General features: G+C 49.9%; 1 protein-coding gene across 4 annotated transcripts in view; it reads right to left on the bottom strand.

Moving 5' to 3' along the window:
• Positions 1 to 16,847, bottom strand: part of wake (ankyrin repeat and fibronectin type III domain containing protein wide awake) — a 284,968-nt gene that overhangs the window by 65,314 nt on the left and 202,807 nt on the right. For 2 of the 4 annotated variants that reach the window (XM_050176934.3, XM_050176935.3), the window contains exon 1: positions 1,322 to 4,748. The exons of the other annotated variants lie outside the window; for them this stretch is intronic. In XM_050176934.3, coding sequence (XP_050032891.1) covers positions 1,322 to 1,742 — 421 coding nt within the window. In that variant the 5' untranslated portion in view covers positions 1,743 to 4,748. Of the gene's footprint in view, positions 1 to 1,321; positions 4,749 to 16,847 lie in introns of those variants that run through there. 4 annotated transcript variants of the gene reach the window in all.

Here is a 16,847-nt window from a genome sequence, read left to right as displayed (position 1 = left end):
ACGCTGCCACTTTCGCAGACCGCTTTCAAGATACGGGCCCGTGAGTCTCTCTTCAATGAAAACTAAGCGGCGAGAACACAGCGCACGAAGCTATCAGCTGTCGGCACTCTTCATCGGCATCACAGATCGCTTTCAAGGCACGGTGGGCGCGGCGGCGCCCCCGACCGTGTACGTTTGGTCACGATTCATAACTGTTCGACGCGGATGGATAAGGCGCTAAACAGCGATAACGATTATAATGATAGGAACGACATCAGCGATACTGGCGCCGCCACCTGCAGTAGTTTCCTTCCGTCATCAATGCTCCTATAGCGGCGCCGTCCGCACTAGTTCGCGTCGCCGCAGCGCTGTCGTTTGTACTGGCCGGCTGACGTTTCATAACGTTTTTAATCACTTGGCTGCGTGGAGATGAACAAGTGGCACAATGCTTACGCACACTTATAAAACTCCCAGAGGAGTTTCTGAGTGATTTTCATCTCTCTCTCCGAAACCTTTTGATCAACGACGATTGCGTTGCACCACAACAATTAGATTTAAAAGATTAACTATAGATAAAAAGAAAAAGAAATGGCAGGCCGAGAGAAACAAGTATTCAAGAAGCTTGAACACTATTGCTAATTTATTCGAGATTGAGAAATCTATGCAGCAACGTGTTCAGTAAAGTACTGATTACGTATGTGACATAAATCGCTCTTGAAAATTTGTGTAGCTCTGCACGGAGCGTGTACGAGTTACGCCCTTGACTCGCGAAGGCGATATGGTCACGCAGGTTCACGATTAATGGCCGTTCGTGTCAATCGAGCCGAAAAGTCAGAAAGTTACACCAAACGTCATATGACCCCTTTAGTAACGCCTGCGTAAACCGGAAATATTCGTGATAGATACCACATTACTATAGCAGCACTGACCGACTTGTCATCGCATTTTTTAACAGAACGTCCCACCAAATCCACATTATCGATGCCAGCGTAACGAAGTCCAGTGCATGAAAAATGATCGTTAACAAAGTTCTCCCATTATTTCCGCATTTAGCCACTGCCGGACTGAAACAATGCTCGGCCATGCCCGGACACACATGTCCTCCAAGTACAACCTAATTTCCTAATCTCGTTGTTCCGTCTATGCCGCGCGCCATACAAGCACACAATACACTGCCCAAACCTCCGCATGCATTCTATTAGCTCAAGAGACCGCAGGTCCCCTGTTCCAAGCGTAGACCTGTTAAACATATTTCTCCCAATGTCAACAGCGGTATAGTCGACTTCGGTTCGTCGTCTAACAGACCCCAAACGCCAGTCGCAAACGTAAACTGTCAACTCACGGTAAGGAGGCGACGGCTGCTCGTCCAGTTCGTCGTCGGTGGATCCGAGGGAGTGGTCGCTGGACCCGTTGACCAGGCCGTTGCCATTAGACACACGTTTGGCCGGCGAGAGTGACTTGGCCCTGTGGCCGGGCGCGTAGCTAAACGCCGAGCCGTGCCACGGTTCGGGCTCGGGGCTCTCGCTCCCCGACAGACGCGGCTCGGGCGTCAGGCTTCGGCAGAAGGCCTTGCCCCTGCGGACCACCTTGTTGAGCACGACGACAGAGGCCTCGGATCCACGCCGGGCCCAGCGGGACGCTCGCTTGGACGCCTGCGTCGGGGCGTCCACTATGATTCGCACGGGACCCTTGCCCACGGGCCACAGCGGGTAGGAGACGCAAGGTGGGCCGGACTTGCGACGCCTGAACGCTTTGTCCATCATGGTGGTGTTGGGATGGTGGTATCCGATCTTCAAAATGCGAGGATTCCTCTTTGGAGCTGCACGCAACTTTCTGTGCGTTTGCGAGTGGTCGAGCAGCCTTTCGAGAAAGTTTAATTGAGAATGAGGGTTGCTCTTTTCGTGCGCGATTAAAGTAACAGAACGTGGTTGACGCTTCTTGCAGGATTCCGGTCGTTTTCACAGGCACATCCTATGAGGGCGTTCAGAAGACGTCTTTCTAGCAATTTCGCGTACGCAAGTGCTAGTTCTAAACTACACAACACGAGCACGGGGGCAGTGCTTAGAGAAGGTATCACAGGTTACTTTGGTAGCACGCTCGCGTTAGTTATTTGGTCCATTAGTTATTTGGCACCGTTGTTTGAGTCCAGCTTGGCATGGCATTGTTTGACGTTTTGCACGATATCTGCAGTCACTCCTCTCTGTGCAACAGAGGGAGGTTGCTCAGAAATGGCGGGCTCGTAGTCTAGCGAACTCTTCCAGAATAATTGATGGCAACATAATCGAAAACTCTAAGCTGCAGAGAACATGGAGAACGCAAACATATGTCTTTGGTGACGAGGCAAGAAAACAAGACGCTGAATAAATAACCAAGAGCGGTGACGTTAAACGGCTCCCACACTCACGCGTTAACGTACACTCTGAGCGTTGCATCCACAGCCCGACACTCGTGCCACGTGAACAAGACATAACAAATACAACGAAGCGTCAGCATTCAGTAAAATGTTCTCGACTCAAGGGACGTGCCGGCGACATGTCGAGACGTACCATCAGTTGTCACCTGGAGTAGAGGCGCACTAGACAGCATGAATGATTCACAGCGCTTGAGGTAGTAAAGGGTGTGCTCGAACACATCTTGAAGCAGGTCTTGAATCCAACCCGTCTTTGAAGTGAACCTTTCGCGTAATCCACACGGCGACACGCGGTCTTGGCAGTATTACGGGAGTCTGGCACTACAAATTCGACACCGCGACGTAGTCTTTGAACATCCAGGACAACGTGTAGGCGGGAATCGACGCAGCATCAGCGGTCGAGTGAGTTGCACAGTGGGCCGAATGCAAATGCAGCGGCTCGCTTAGGCTCCTGCGTGCTTGCGAGTCTGCTCGAAACGACGACTTCGTCGAGAAGCAACCGACGGCGAAGCAGCAGAAGCCCCTCCTCTTTTGGCTGCAGTCAGTGCTCCGCGCAGCATCAATCATGTCATCATCCGAGGGGCGACCTTTCTTCCAGATGTCATCGCGCGTGCACACACACACACAGAAACGGCAGGGCGCCTAGAAGATACACACTTGCGTCGCCTGCGAGCACTTTCCGAAAAACAGGCACTCGGAAACAAGAACCGCGAAGGCGCGCTGACAACGCTGTCGCCACCGTTGCCGTGGCCCAGAATGGCGTAGCGGAACGCTCACCCACACACGCAGACGATAAGTCGCGCACGCTAAACTCGATCTTCCCGCGCAATTTCCTCCTCGTTTCTTCGCTCGCCGGTTGATCTGGACGGGACGGTAGCGGCTTGGCAGCCGGCGAGAAGCACGTTCGCGCGCTGCGACGTACGACCGTACTTTGAGAACAGGCAGCCGTCGAAGCAGAGGCCAGACGGCCGGTGGTCTGGACGGAGCCGGCGAGCAACCTTGTCCTTCGAGGGGGAAAGACTTTCGGAAAGACTTGTCTCCATCTCCGCCGCTTCTCCCCTCTTCCACTCTCGCCTCTTTTCGCGTTTCTCAAAAGGCGCACGTTTGCGAATAGATCTGCCGCCGTGGCGGGGGCCAGGGGGGCGAGGGGGAAGAAGCCGGGAGGAAGAGAACGAGGAGAACGTGGGTGCAAAAGACAGCAAACAAACCTCCCTCCTCCGCCGCGTACGGCGGCGGTCGCGACGTGGGGCGAAGCGATGACGCCTTCCACTTGTTCGGCCGCCTTCGGCTGCTGCACGGCCCGGGCCACGCCGCTACGCCCGGGCGCGATAGCGTCGGGTGCGCGTGAAGACCTTTCCACGCGCACTTTCCGGCCGCCGGCTTGAGGTGAGAGGCCGCCGCCCCTCTTATCTCCTTAACACTGCTCGCCCGGCAACGCAGAAATGGCAGGCGAACGCGACCTTTCTTCTCCTCTCTCTCTTTACTCAAGGGTTGTACCGCCTCCGCCGTCCAGAACGAGGCGGAAAAAGAAAAAAAAATACAGGAAGAGAGAGAGAGAAAGAAAGAAACGCGGTGCCGCTGCTCTGCACTGAAGTCTGGTCGTCACGCACGCCACCCACAGCTTCGGGGCGCCGACGTGTTTCGTCGACGCCCTGGCGGTGTCGAACACGCAACGTGGTCCCGCGAGTAACCGCGCTGAGATGTCCGTTCGGAGAGCGCTTTGCGCCGACACCGCACTCTAAGAGGCGTCAAGTCTTGCAAGACCATTCACGAAAGCACCTTATGTTAAACTTGCCGAGGAGATTGTTTTTTTTTTTATCACTAACGCGGAAAGGGGTGGAACCGCGAAAGCATGTCAGCGGAGTAGTGGTGCCTCCCATTGCTGCGCCAGCTTACGGCCCTGCGCCGAGACTCTAGCGCTAACCACATGTGCGTACGATCTCCAAACGCGAGACCGAGTCGAAAATGATATTTCTGAACTTAAAGAAATTGCGATGCCGGCATTGTGAAGCCATCTGGGTTTCAAAAAGAGCAACTTCGCTCTTGTGTTAACTCTTCAACAAGCAAGTTTGTGTGATACGGGTTGAAGTGAGCACAAGCTGCTTGTATGAATTTTGACGTATACTCTAAGTGTGGCCATTAATAGTGCAACTACCACTGGTAAAACTACTCTTGAAGGGACACAATGTAGGGTTAGTTTTGTTATTCTCAGAAGGCTCGCACGCAGTTCCCTGGAAATTTATAGCTGTATGTTTTACACGTCCGCTTGCAGCGCACTACGTATATGCAGGAAATTTCTCAACTCCAAAGCATGCCCCAAGGATGGCAGCGTAATACCAGCCCTGACGGTCCGGAAGAAGAGCCGTTGTAAATAAAGCTGCTCTCTCTCTTTCTCTCTTTCAGTTTTTGTACGTGCTGAAGGCTTCCAGAGAAAGCTACCAGCTGAAAGAAAGGGAAACGCATGCATGGCTACAAAAACATTTCTTATCACCGCCATCGTGGATAAAACAACTGATCATTATTATGTGAATCAAGTTGGCTTACATGCGTGTCACATACTATCTTTCTGTACAGTAGACCCTATACCACGTCAGAAAAGTTAGAAATGCATAGTATTCATAGACGAAAACGCGAGTTCACCTTTCAATGATCGGATTGAGTGATTCCTGATTTCATTCACAAATCATTATACCATGTGAATAATGAGTTCGGTATAATATTCTGTAATGAAAGTGGCAGACGCGTAGTCTCTTTTAATCGCTTTTCCCACGTGACAATGTGTTGCGATAGATATAAAATCTATTATTACTATTATTATTATTATTATTATTATTATTATTATTATTATTATTATTATTATTATTATTATTATTATTATTATTATTATTATTATTATTATTATTAATTCTGGGGCTCAACGTTCCAAAGCAGCGTTTGGGTTTTAAAAGACACCTCAATGGAGCACTCCGTATTCATTGTGACCATCTGTGCATCTTGTGTGTGCGCACCCCAAGCAGAGCACACGAAGCGTTTCCGTACGCCCTCGCAATCGGAACGCGGCCACCGTCGTCGCGTATCGAACCCGCTACCTCGTGCTCAGCGGCAGAACACCGTAAGCCGCCGCTGAACCCCCAACGAACGAATCCATAGCTAACTCGATATACAGACGGCACGTTGTAATCTCCTCTTCATAGCTTCCTCGTATGGTATACGCCTGGTAGCGACACAGGCACGCCCGTATACGTATTTCTCATTGGCTTAATCCAAAGTGTCTCGGTGCGGACGCCCGAGGTCGAAGACCGCCTCCGAAGTGCCATTTCCGGACAACCGGGAGGCCTCGGGTAGCTCGAAAACCCTCCGCTTGGATTAATTCCGCCTCAATTAGCGCTCTCTGAGTGATCCGGTCTCCTCGGCCAAAGAAAGAGACGGGGTCCCGCACAGCTGTGACCTCCTTCGCATGGCTTTACGTCTTGTTTTTCGTTGTCAGCAGCGGTGGGGCTTAACATCGGAGCAAGGCCGACACTGCCTACTCCTCGCTGCTGGCAACCATGCGCTCACGGGCCCCTCTGTCGACAATCTAGTCACGCAATGATGTAAAATTAGCCGGGGGACCAAGGGATTTTAATGCAATAGCAGCTGAAAGCTCAAAACAGGGTTTTCTGTGCCGATCCACCCGCCATTTTCGTTACGCCGTCGTCGCCATGACGCCGTCGTCGTAGTCATGACATTGGAGAGTTTTAGAATTGCTTTCCAATCAACGCTGTGAAGGTGGTTGTACAGCGAAGCTGCAAATGACAACTAGAGCGATTACCCATTGCAACGTGGCTTGAAATTATTCATATAGGGACATTCATATGCCCTTTACCTACTTATAAGTCTAAGTCGTTTTAAAGCCGCCGTGGTTGCTTAGTGGCTATGGTGTTGGGATGCTAAGCACGAGGTAGCGGTACCGAATCCCGGCCACGGCGGCCGCATTTCGATGGGGGCGAAATGCGAAAACACCCGCGTACTTAGATTTAGGTGCACGTTAAAGAACCCCAGGTGGTCGAAATTTCCGGATTCCCCCACTGCCGTGTGCCTCATAATGAGATCGTGAATTTGGCACGTAAAATCCCATAATTTTATTAAGTCGTTTTAACGGCCTGCGACTTTGCTTGCGCCACTACTTCATGTTTTTACAAAGAATGGACCAAACAGAAGAGAAATTCACTTACTCACGCTTTCGCCACGCCTCGTACATACGCTGCTCTTCAGGGGTCCTTACTAAATGTGGCCTTCCCATAGCACTGCCACAACACAACTGCATTGCTAGGCGGGTTCTCCTTCAACATACGAAAGTGTCGTTACGTCACTCGCTGTTTTGTATGCTACAGTTACCGCTTCCAGGCAACTGCAGCTTATGCAAGCGCAATCTTTACCAGGAAACGCTTCCGGCGAACGCTGTGCGCGAAGGCGAGCTTTCTAGTTTTCTTTTTCCGCACGGTCGGCGCCGCCGCTGCCGCGGATGCGCGGAGGCGAGCGCCATCTGCTGGTGCTGCAAGGAACCCAGCGGCGCACGCGGCGCGCACCTCCCGAGTGTTTGCCTACGGAGACGACAAACCCATTGGGAGGTAGAACTATAGACATTTGCTGTAAAAAGGAGAAACCTGTCGAAGGATGACCAAAGTTAATCGGTTAGGTTCCCGGCAAGCCTGCTGAGGTATGCAGATAAGGACACTTCTGGGTTAGCTCTATTGGTTAAAGCTTCGAGGCACGTCGGTACTCTGACGCTGCACCAGCTGCGCGATCGGCCCGCCATTAAGAACCCTTCCAAGGATATCACATCGTGCACTATATCATCATGATCGGCCCACCAAGTCACCAACTTTGACTACACTATCTCCGCGATCGGCTTAGTTTATCCGACCAAACAGCTGTCTACGAAAGAGGGCAAAAGGGTGGAATAAATGCTTGGTGAAAAAGAAAAGCAATACGTAGCTCACCCCCACCCTAAAGGGGATCGACCTCATGCCTCGGCGGCAACACCGCAGCTGGGTGCCGGATGCGTGAACCACTGCGTTCCTTTCTTTTTTTTTTTTTTTTTTTTTTATCGTATACTTCGAGTTATCGTGCAACATTTGCGTGGACTTGGCAATGTTTGCAGCTTTATGTCATCACGTAGACTTTGAAAGAGATTTCGTCGTTGCTTGCACTTCGGGGCCCACCGCAGGCAATAGACGAAGTTGCCATCGCAAAGAATAGAAGTTGTCCTTGAGAAGATGATGGTGTCCGCTGTAGTACCGCTCGCCCGCTGTAGCAGTAAATGAGCTGGCACTCAGAGAGCTTGCTGAAGTCTGACGGTATTTTTTTTTTCTTCTTCTTCTAGCGCTTCTGGGCGAAAGGAAACGAACCCAAGGTGCATTCTGGCATTGGAACATGATTAAGAAGCTGCTATTCTTGTAGTGAACATGTTAGACCTCCCGCGTTTCGCACGCAGCGGCGATGCCGCATCTACAAGTGTGATCAATGTGAAGGCCGTATGGTGATGCACTGCCCGACCTTCAGCATGTTCCAAGTTCACGGTCGTTCAACGTATACATATAGCAACGTATGCATATAGCGTAGCACGGGAGCCTGTACCATAGTCTAATTTCTCAGAATTCCCCCTTCCCACCCCTCACCCACCACTACCCCCTAGATACACACTACTTACCCACCTTCCTTCATGAATCCTGCCTAGGTCTACCTATATGTACATATCTCTACGCGCGACAGTCTGAAGTCAAATCTTGCCACTTTTTGGCCACCACACTGACGGGAGTGTTTCTATATCTGGCAGAGCATCTTCAGTCGGTTCGCCGAAACGATTCCGCTGCACCAATTTCTCTTTTCAAGTGCGACAGCTTTGTCGACGGTGCCGTGCGGTTCACTGACATCTCTCTCATATAGGCTGCAGCCACTTCGACAGCTTCGCAGACGGGCCTACGACACAGCATAGTACAAAGTGAGCAAGCGACGACTCGCACCAAGGCACGTGTTTGCAGACAGCATGGCGAGTTATAACAGTAAGGCCAGCTGTTATGCACCTTGTTTGCTCTCTGGGAAAAATGGAAAGAAAGAAGGAGAACTGCAATACAGGCGGGGAAAGGACAGAGAGAAAACCGGTCAGCTGGAAGAGAAGCTGCGGAGTTACGTAAGTGGGCCGGCATGCGTTCCGCGTCAGCGCAGCCTCGTTCAACGATTGCACATTCCAGAACACGCTTAATCTCATTCCGCATTTGAATTCCACTCAGTAAGATGAAATTTTTTTCCAGATATGTTCCACTTTGTCCGCGGCACCTATGAGGAACCAGATTAAGAGTGCATCTTGAACTTCACACAGAAACACGCAGAAAAGGGCAGCAGATAAGGCGCGGAATAGAGAGAGCGCGAACCTGAAGTGGGTTCCAAGAGCAATAGTTTCGTATAACTTTAGGTTTCACGAGCATCGGCTATCGGCGCTATCGTTCGACTGCGCTTTCCCAATGCTGTTAACTGCGGAAGGTTGTATACTGAGTCAAGTGAGAATGTTCGTTCCTCCTCTCACTGCTATCAGCGTGAACGAGCCTTGTCACAAACAAACAGATTAGGCTGGCAGATAATGTTACGCCGTTAATCACTGCTGATAGTCACAGTAGTGAAGCTGCATGGGCTACAGCTGCCGCTTCGTTAGGCTGACCATCTACAAGTCAGCCACGGTGACCGAGTGCCAACGGTGTTGTGTTGCTGAGTACGAATCAGCGAGTGCTGGGCTGCTGAGCACGAGGTCGCGGGATCAAATCCCAGCTACGGCGGCTGCATTTCGATGGGGGCGACAGCATCCGTGCACTTAGATTTAGGTACACGTTAAAAAACCTCAGGCGGTGCAAATTATCCCGGAGTCCCTCACTGCGCGTGCCTCGTAATGAGGGCGAGGTTCTGGCACGTAAAACTCCATAATTCCCAAAATTAACAGTTAGCGAGTTCGATTTATAACCGCGGAGGCTACACTAAATTTCGATGAAGGTGAAGTGCAAAAACGCTCGCGTACTTAGATCTGGGTGCACGCTAAGGATCCACAGGCAGTCAAAATTAATCCGGAGCCTTCCACTTCTGCGTCCCTGGCATCGCACTGTAAAGTTTCGGGACGTCAAACTCCCCAATTCACATTTTTCTTACAAGATCGATGTCGTTCGGGTAAGATGACGTGTTGCATGATAATCGTGTGCGTCACGGCAACCATCGTCACGACCACGCTAGTCGTAAAGACGAATATGAACCGTCACTAAAAGAATGACGATTCAAGCAGCACAACGCACGTGACGTTGGCGAGCGCGCTAATGCACGACTCGCGATCCGAAAGTGCCCTTGACGGCGCGTGGGTGAGTCGTTTACATTTACCCTCATTTAAGTTTGCCCTACAAAAAAAAGAAAAAAAAAGAGCGAGTGATGGATGATGGCCACAGGTACCTGAGGCAAACAGGTGGCCTAGATGTGTTCTGCAAAACTATACGAGCGGGAGATCCAAATAGGCAACGTCAGCTTAGAGCTGTGACGTCTGCGACAGCCTGAAACAAAAGTAGGCACGCCCTGACGTTTGGTGCAAACTTTAAGGCAACGGCGAGCTTGGGAACGTGACGTCATGAGGACGCGGTCGTGCTTCCGTCACTAAGCGAACGCTATACGGACACCGTATCTGTAGTGTGGCTATCATATATGTCTTTCATTCCCTTGAGACCATTTCGTTCCCTAAGAAGGACACTAAACACTAGAATGAGATGCACAAGTAAATCATGTTTTGCAATAGGAAAAAAATTAAGTTCCCCCACAGTGAGAGGAGGCTAGTGAGCCAGAAAAGACGCAATGCCAACCTCGCCATGACGTCATAGATTTTAAAGGGACACTAAAGCGAGACAATAAATCAGTTTAGACTAATGAAGCATTGTTAGAGAACCCTGCAGGCTGTCATTAAAAAAAGTAGTTTGATTATTAGATGAGAAAATGAAGGTCCAAGTATCAGTATTTGAATTTCGCGCCGAAACCCCAGTGCCGGTACGTCAGCGTGACGTCAGGGATTCCAAAGTATTTTTTCGCACTTGGGCCGCGTTGGCGGAATAAAGGTTCGCGAAACATGTCATGCTTAATATTTGGTTCCTTTAGAACACAATCTAGTCAATCTGTACCACTATATTAATTAGTAGGCCCTAGAAGATTCCATCAAAATCCAAGACGTCACAGCCCCCAGGTGCGGGAACATAAGTAGGCGTCGCCACCCGTATTTCGTTCTTGCGCTTTTTCTGGCTTACCAAACGTCTTATCGTTGTAAAAGTGGTGTTTTTGGTGTTGTAGAACTGTAATTTACTGATGCAAAAGGAATCATTTTTCAGTTTAGTGTCCCTTTAAAGGCGTCTGCACGGTCATAGGTAGTTTTTATCAGTAAAGACGGACAACATTGCCTCCTATAAAGTAGCTAGAGACCGAACTTGGAAAGTTTCAAGGACTTTTACTGAATCAATACGACCAAGAAAAAAAAAAGAAGAAAAGAACTACGCTGAAGTGTATGACGTCGTATCGACCTACTGGCTCGGGGATTTCGCAGCTAAAGGAAATAATGGAATAATTAAAAAGAAAAACAAAACAAAAGTCAACCTTCATATTTTTTTCTACTAATCGACCTATTACCGCGTAATTAGTGTATATATAGTTCTGAAAAAATACTCTGCCAGTCTGAACTGATTAAGTGCTTCTATTCATCCCACTTCAACTCAATAACTGGGACCAGTGGTTATGCAGCCCCGACAATTGCTCCGGCGCACGTTCAGTGACTCCCTTGCGACAGTTAATTAGCTCCCGCGCGATGCTCCTGGAAAGCACCGAAAGATCTCTCGCACCACCTTCTGCACAACGTTAACAGGATCACCCGCAACGTGAAGTTACAGCCGAGAATCGAGATTGCGACCTCGCCCAGAACGAGTCCCTCGTCACCAGTGTGGGGGAGGGGGGGAGGGAAGGAGGTACACGTGCGCGTGCGTGTGTGTGTGTGTGTGTGAAAGTGCCACGGGTGTGGTGTAGGTGTTCACCAGGAGTTAGCTTTACTTATTCAGGCTGCAACAACACGAGGCTCGATCCTATATATAGGGCGACAGCTTCATCCCTGCCTCAGAACGACACCGCGAGAAGAAAGAAAGAGAAAGAGAGAAACAAATTGAGCGGGTTTTTCAGGGAGGCGGGTTTCGTGGCTAACTATTAGCGGTTGGCACGAAAATGACAACACAAGGTGCACGTAACAATCGTCCCGAGCGCGAGCGACGCAGCGACGCGCATCTACGTAAATGATCATGTGCTCAGGTACACATTATGCGGAGGGTGCATTGCAGCTCACCGTGCAAGCAAGGCAGGCAGTCCGGTATTTGTTTCCGTTTCTCGCGACGCGCGCGGTGCACCTTTAGAGAGCGGCTGGTGAGTAGGTGCGCACCTTTAAAGCGCGCGCGTTGCTAGCCTGAATAAGTAAACCGAACTCCTCAAGCGCAGGCACGCCGTGCGCCTCGCAGCCAGGTGCCGATCAAGTTCCGAGAAGTACCACGAAAAAAAAAAAAACCTCCTCCAAGTTTACCAGGCAGCACAAACCTCGGCCCTAGAAAGCAGAGAGCTAGTCATGGCTGACGGTTTCAGAAAAGCACAAACGAAATTCTGTTCTCATCTAAGGCACGAGGCTTTCCCTTCTAAAAATTTACATAAGTAATGCCTACAGCGTTCATGCAGACTGCTTTGATTTCTTATCGGCTTCTCGTTTCAGCTGTATGAATCACACACGCTGTTCCTAGAAAGAAAAGCCACCAGCAAGCTTCTTCCTATAGGGTTAATTTGCGGTCCATAACTTTGGAACCGGTTGCTTGCATTAAGTAGGCAGATAGTTGTCGCGGTAGCTTTATCATCATTATCGCTAAGTTTACTATCATATTTTGTGCGGCTGTAAAACAGCGAAATGGGGTAACAGAGGTTTTTCGAACTCGACCTATCCGCATCAACTAATATAAACAAAACCATTAATACAGAGTCAGAACTACATCGCGCGCACGTAAGCATTCTACAGACGTCATGCCAGACAATCAGCTGCGCTAATATTTTCAGCATTAAAACCAGAATCTCTCTCCTTCTACAGACTTGACCGAGAACCTCAATGGCGGTTCCTGAGACTCTCCAAATAAATCTTTATGAAGGTTTCAACTCTTTGGGGGATTACATGGAATGTTCAGAAGTTTGCAAAGCCGTACATGCTACTGGAACCTGGCACGTATGCGACGGGCACCTGCAGCAGTCTCCCGCTTTCTACAGAGTGCAGGTGAGGCGACTGTGAAAACAGGTATGACCTTCCGTGCTTACGAATACACATGAGCACGGGCAAATTTAGCCACGCTGCTGCGCCGAATCAAAAGCTCCGGTTAACCTAAGGAATCAAACAGAAGGAAACGAAAAAAAAAGAAGCACGAGGAAAAGACTCGCTGGGAAAGTTTACCTAGAGATCGTAAATCATACAGCCGGGGGGAAAGAGGGAGTGTGCCAGCTCGTGCGTGTGTGGCGTGGGAGGACGCCACGTGACCAGCTCGAAAGGGTGCACTAGCTCTGCGGAGTGATTCACGGCCGCCGCGAACATCGGTGTGGCGCCCGCTCTGTTTTCTCTTGCCAGGCTCAACGCACGCGTGAACTCGATGAAACGAATAAAAAAAGAAGGAAAGTAGCTCGTAAAAATTCCTCTCTGGTAATTCAGAAGACGACCCTGTCAGCAGTTTGACGGCCCGTTAGGAGATCCGCTTACGTAGCGCAACGTTAGAGTAAGATTGCAGCTACCGCGCGCAGGCTACCCGAATTTACAAGTGCACGTGCGGCGCGATCGCGGAGCGTGTCCCACTGGCCTGACAGCGTCATAATGACGGCAAGAAGGGGCTGAAGGCTGTCGCGTTTGCCGGTTTATATATTGCGCCGAATGCTAAAGTATCTCGTGGTGCGAAGAATGTACCGCTACAGAATAGAAACCATTTATTTATTTTTTCTTCCGGATACTGAAGACGAGCAGGTTTGATTTGACAGCGCAAGCAGCGCAAATTAGAAACCCGTCACTCGTTCATTCGCTACCACGTTGCATCGTGTGAGTATAATGTGATATCTCGGCAAAGACAAAAAAACAATATATATAAAGCGGTTAAACGAAAGTAAAAGTAAGAAAAATGAATAAAGCGCTCTAAGAAATGCATTCTGAGCCGAAATTTGTGTCTCCCCACCATACGCCGGCAGAGGACCACCAACGTAACCTAAAAAACAGTTTTTTACAACCGCAGCTTTGATCGCTGCCGGCGCCGACAGGGTGCGAACCACGCACCTTAAACATGCGGCATTTTCGGAGTGCAGAGAGCCTAAGGCCTCCGGTGATGCGAAACTTGGAAGATTTCGCTACCACGACGTTCTCTGCTCACGCAGCACTTCGCAGTACCTTTTGTGTCGCATAATTCGTGCAACATGCAAATTGTGCAATGCTGTCTGTTGTATCAGCGCTTGAACTGTCAGCTCTCGAATCGACCGGCCAGACCGCATATCAGTGGAGAGCTTTGCCTTCAACGGGGCAGGGCGAGCTTGGCATTCCCGACAACATACACAGGCGCCTGGCATTTACTGGGATGAAGCATAATGTCCTGGTATAGCGAATCGACTGAGGGTACATGACCTCCGTTGTCGGTGTTCAACAGCTTAGAGAGTTGTGACATTAAAAGACTAACATCATGGTCCAGTGCAGAGATTGTCGGAGCGACCATATTGAAACAGAGACAACCGAGCTCGCCTTACAGTTCCTGTGCCGCAGAAAAACACAGGCGTTTATGATTCTACTGGCTTTGGATGCTTCTTTTACAATTTGCGCTCCCTCGTGAGAGACGGTGCTGTGGTTTTCGGAAGCCACAGATGCGCATGCTTCTAAAGTCGGCGTAAGTTCGGCGAAAGCTAACATAGCACTGGGTTTATTTAGATCTTACGGCAGAGTGCAGCTGCGTGATTGAAGAGCCACCAGCGAACCGCGAGTCGTCGTTTGGCAAACCATTGCCCAGTGGCGAGGTAAACGAACGGTGAACACAGTATACGAAGAAGCGGCACCTGACGAGACCATCCGAAACTATAGCAACTAAATATTTGGGGACACTTTGGAGGCTTGAAACATAATTAGGCTGCGCAAGACGCGCGCCAGTGCCGCGTCCCCAAACCCCATTGATAAACAATCGATTATTATTAGCGCTGCTGTAGATGTGTCACGCGGCGGTTGTATGAAGGGTAAATCTCGTTTGATGCTTTTTTTTCTCTTCTTTTTTTACCTTCTTGTTCTCTCTCTCTCTCTCTCTCTCTCTCTCATACACATGATCTAAACAGGCTTAGAGGACCCCAAAAAAGTGACACGCACTCAATCCTAAGTAACATTTAAAAAATTGAAATAAGAAACGAAAGAAAAACCGCAAAACACGGGAACTTGTTAAATGCTTGCTCTTGTTCATCCGCCTCCAGGGTCCCGGCGTAAGCGAAAGTTCGCGTATGCATCCCTTGCAAGAAGGACAGCTTCCGTGAATGTAAGCCATTACCTCAGCGCGCTATAGTGGTGCCGCTTCGTTTGCAAACTTGTCTATACGCGTTCCTTGGAAGCCGACCGGATGGCGCGCATCGCGTGGTCCCTGCGCGTCCGCTCGAAACGATGCCTTCCTTGCGCGGCGAATGCGCAAAAGCCGACCAAGGCGCCGCGGCTCATAAACATCCCCGGAATAGAAAGATAATAAGCAAAGAAACCTGGCCTCGGGGGAAGCGCGCAACAGACGTCAAAACCGGAGAGCGCGCACGCTCCAACATTCGGCGAGGACAGCGCTGAGTGCCGTGGTTTCTGACCTTAGAGGTGATACGTGCCATACGCGCTCACCCTTTTTCAGTTCCTTCCTCTTCAAGGAGATCGGCAGCTTTCGACGTGCACGTACCTACGGCACTAAAATTTAGAGGCTATCACGAGAGCTTCATATCTTCCAGAACACCGATATCGCAACAGCACCGAGATCTTCCAGGATATCGGCAGCTTACCTATCTCCTGGAAAATGGAACGCAGAAGATCTGTCCGTTCGACGTGTACGAACCTACGGCACTGAAACAAAAGCTTGAGATATATAAACACGCAATGCGATATGCTATACCGCCACCGATAGGCGTATAACGTTATTAGTCAGGAAGACGGCGGTGCAATGGCTTTAACGTACATTCTAGTAGGAGATAAACAATAAAGAACAGGCGGCTAGGAAAGAGAAACTCAGTCGAGGACGGCAGAATATTAGGTGGTTTGATTAGATTAGAAAATTTCCAGGAATAGGATGCGGTCGGCTGACGTAGTGCAAGGGTAATTGAATATGGACGTCCTCCTCATCATCATCATCATCTATTTTATGCCCACTGCAGGACGGAAGCTTCTCCCTGCGATATCCAATTACCCCTTTCTTGCGCTAGCTGATTCAAACTGGCGCCTGCAAATTCTCGAATATGGACAGGCGAGGGAACCGACACGTTCAGAAGAGAGAGCGATATTATCATCGTATTTTATGCCTGCTTTTTTTATAGGAATAAAACCTCTCCGAATATGGATATAGGTCTTATTCCTATAAAGAAAGCGGGCATAAAATAAGATGATAATATCGCTCTCTCTTCTAAGCATGGCGCTTTCAGCGGCTTTATCCGCGAGTCGAGACAGATGCGAAAAAAGATATAAAATTCTGGAGAACTGGCCCACAGTATTTTTCTGAAAGAAAAAAAGTTATTCGGGGGCAATCGAAACTATATATAATGCTGTCAGAAAGGACCACACTACAGACGACGCGTGCCGCATTTGTGGCGATATATAGGCTGTGCTCACTGTTACGATGTCTCCGTCAGCGGATAGAGATCTGATACCACGCACCGCGTGGTACGGGTAAACAGCCGCGCGGGTGGCCCACAACGCCGACTGGAGACCCCATCCCGTGAGGTCGTCTAAAGTCACCGCTCCGACCCAGCATAATCGAGATTGGGTGAGCGCACTGAGACGGGTAGAAGTTGGGTGGATTACAGGCTGAACGCGGTCCCTTACAGGGATGTCTCCAGCGGTTTTTATTTGCGATCACTTCCTACCTGGATAGTGTTTTTGTCAGTGGCGCGCGAGTTCAAACACGGCCATGCGAATCGCGCACGCAATCCCACGCCTCGTCATCCCTTCCTCTTTACACATCAGGCTACAACAATCAATGATCTCCTGCTTTCAACGCCGAACACCGACGGCCGCTTTGCCGAAGAGAATCGGTAGTTTGCGTTTCCTGCCGGCGGTTTTCTGCCGCTCGCGTCTCGTCCGCCGGTATATGCAGTCGTGCACAGCCAGGCGCTGTGCGTTGATGACTACTCGCCGACATCGCTTGATTTG

This window comes from Dermacentor andersoni, chromosome 8, assembly GCF_023375885.2.
Source record: "Dermacentor andersoni chromosome 8, qqDerAnde1_hic_scaffold, whole genome shotgun sequence".
NCBI classification, from domain to species: Eukaryota; Metazoa; Arthropoda; class Arachnida; order Ixodida; family Ixodidae; genus Dermacentor; species Dermacentor andersoni.
The sequence above is the reverse complement of the archived record's forward strand: the minus strand, read 5'-3'. Positions and strand labels throughout refer to the sequence as shown.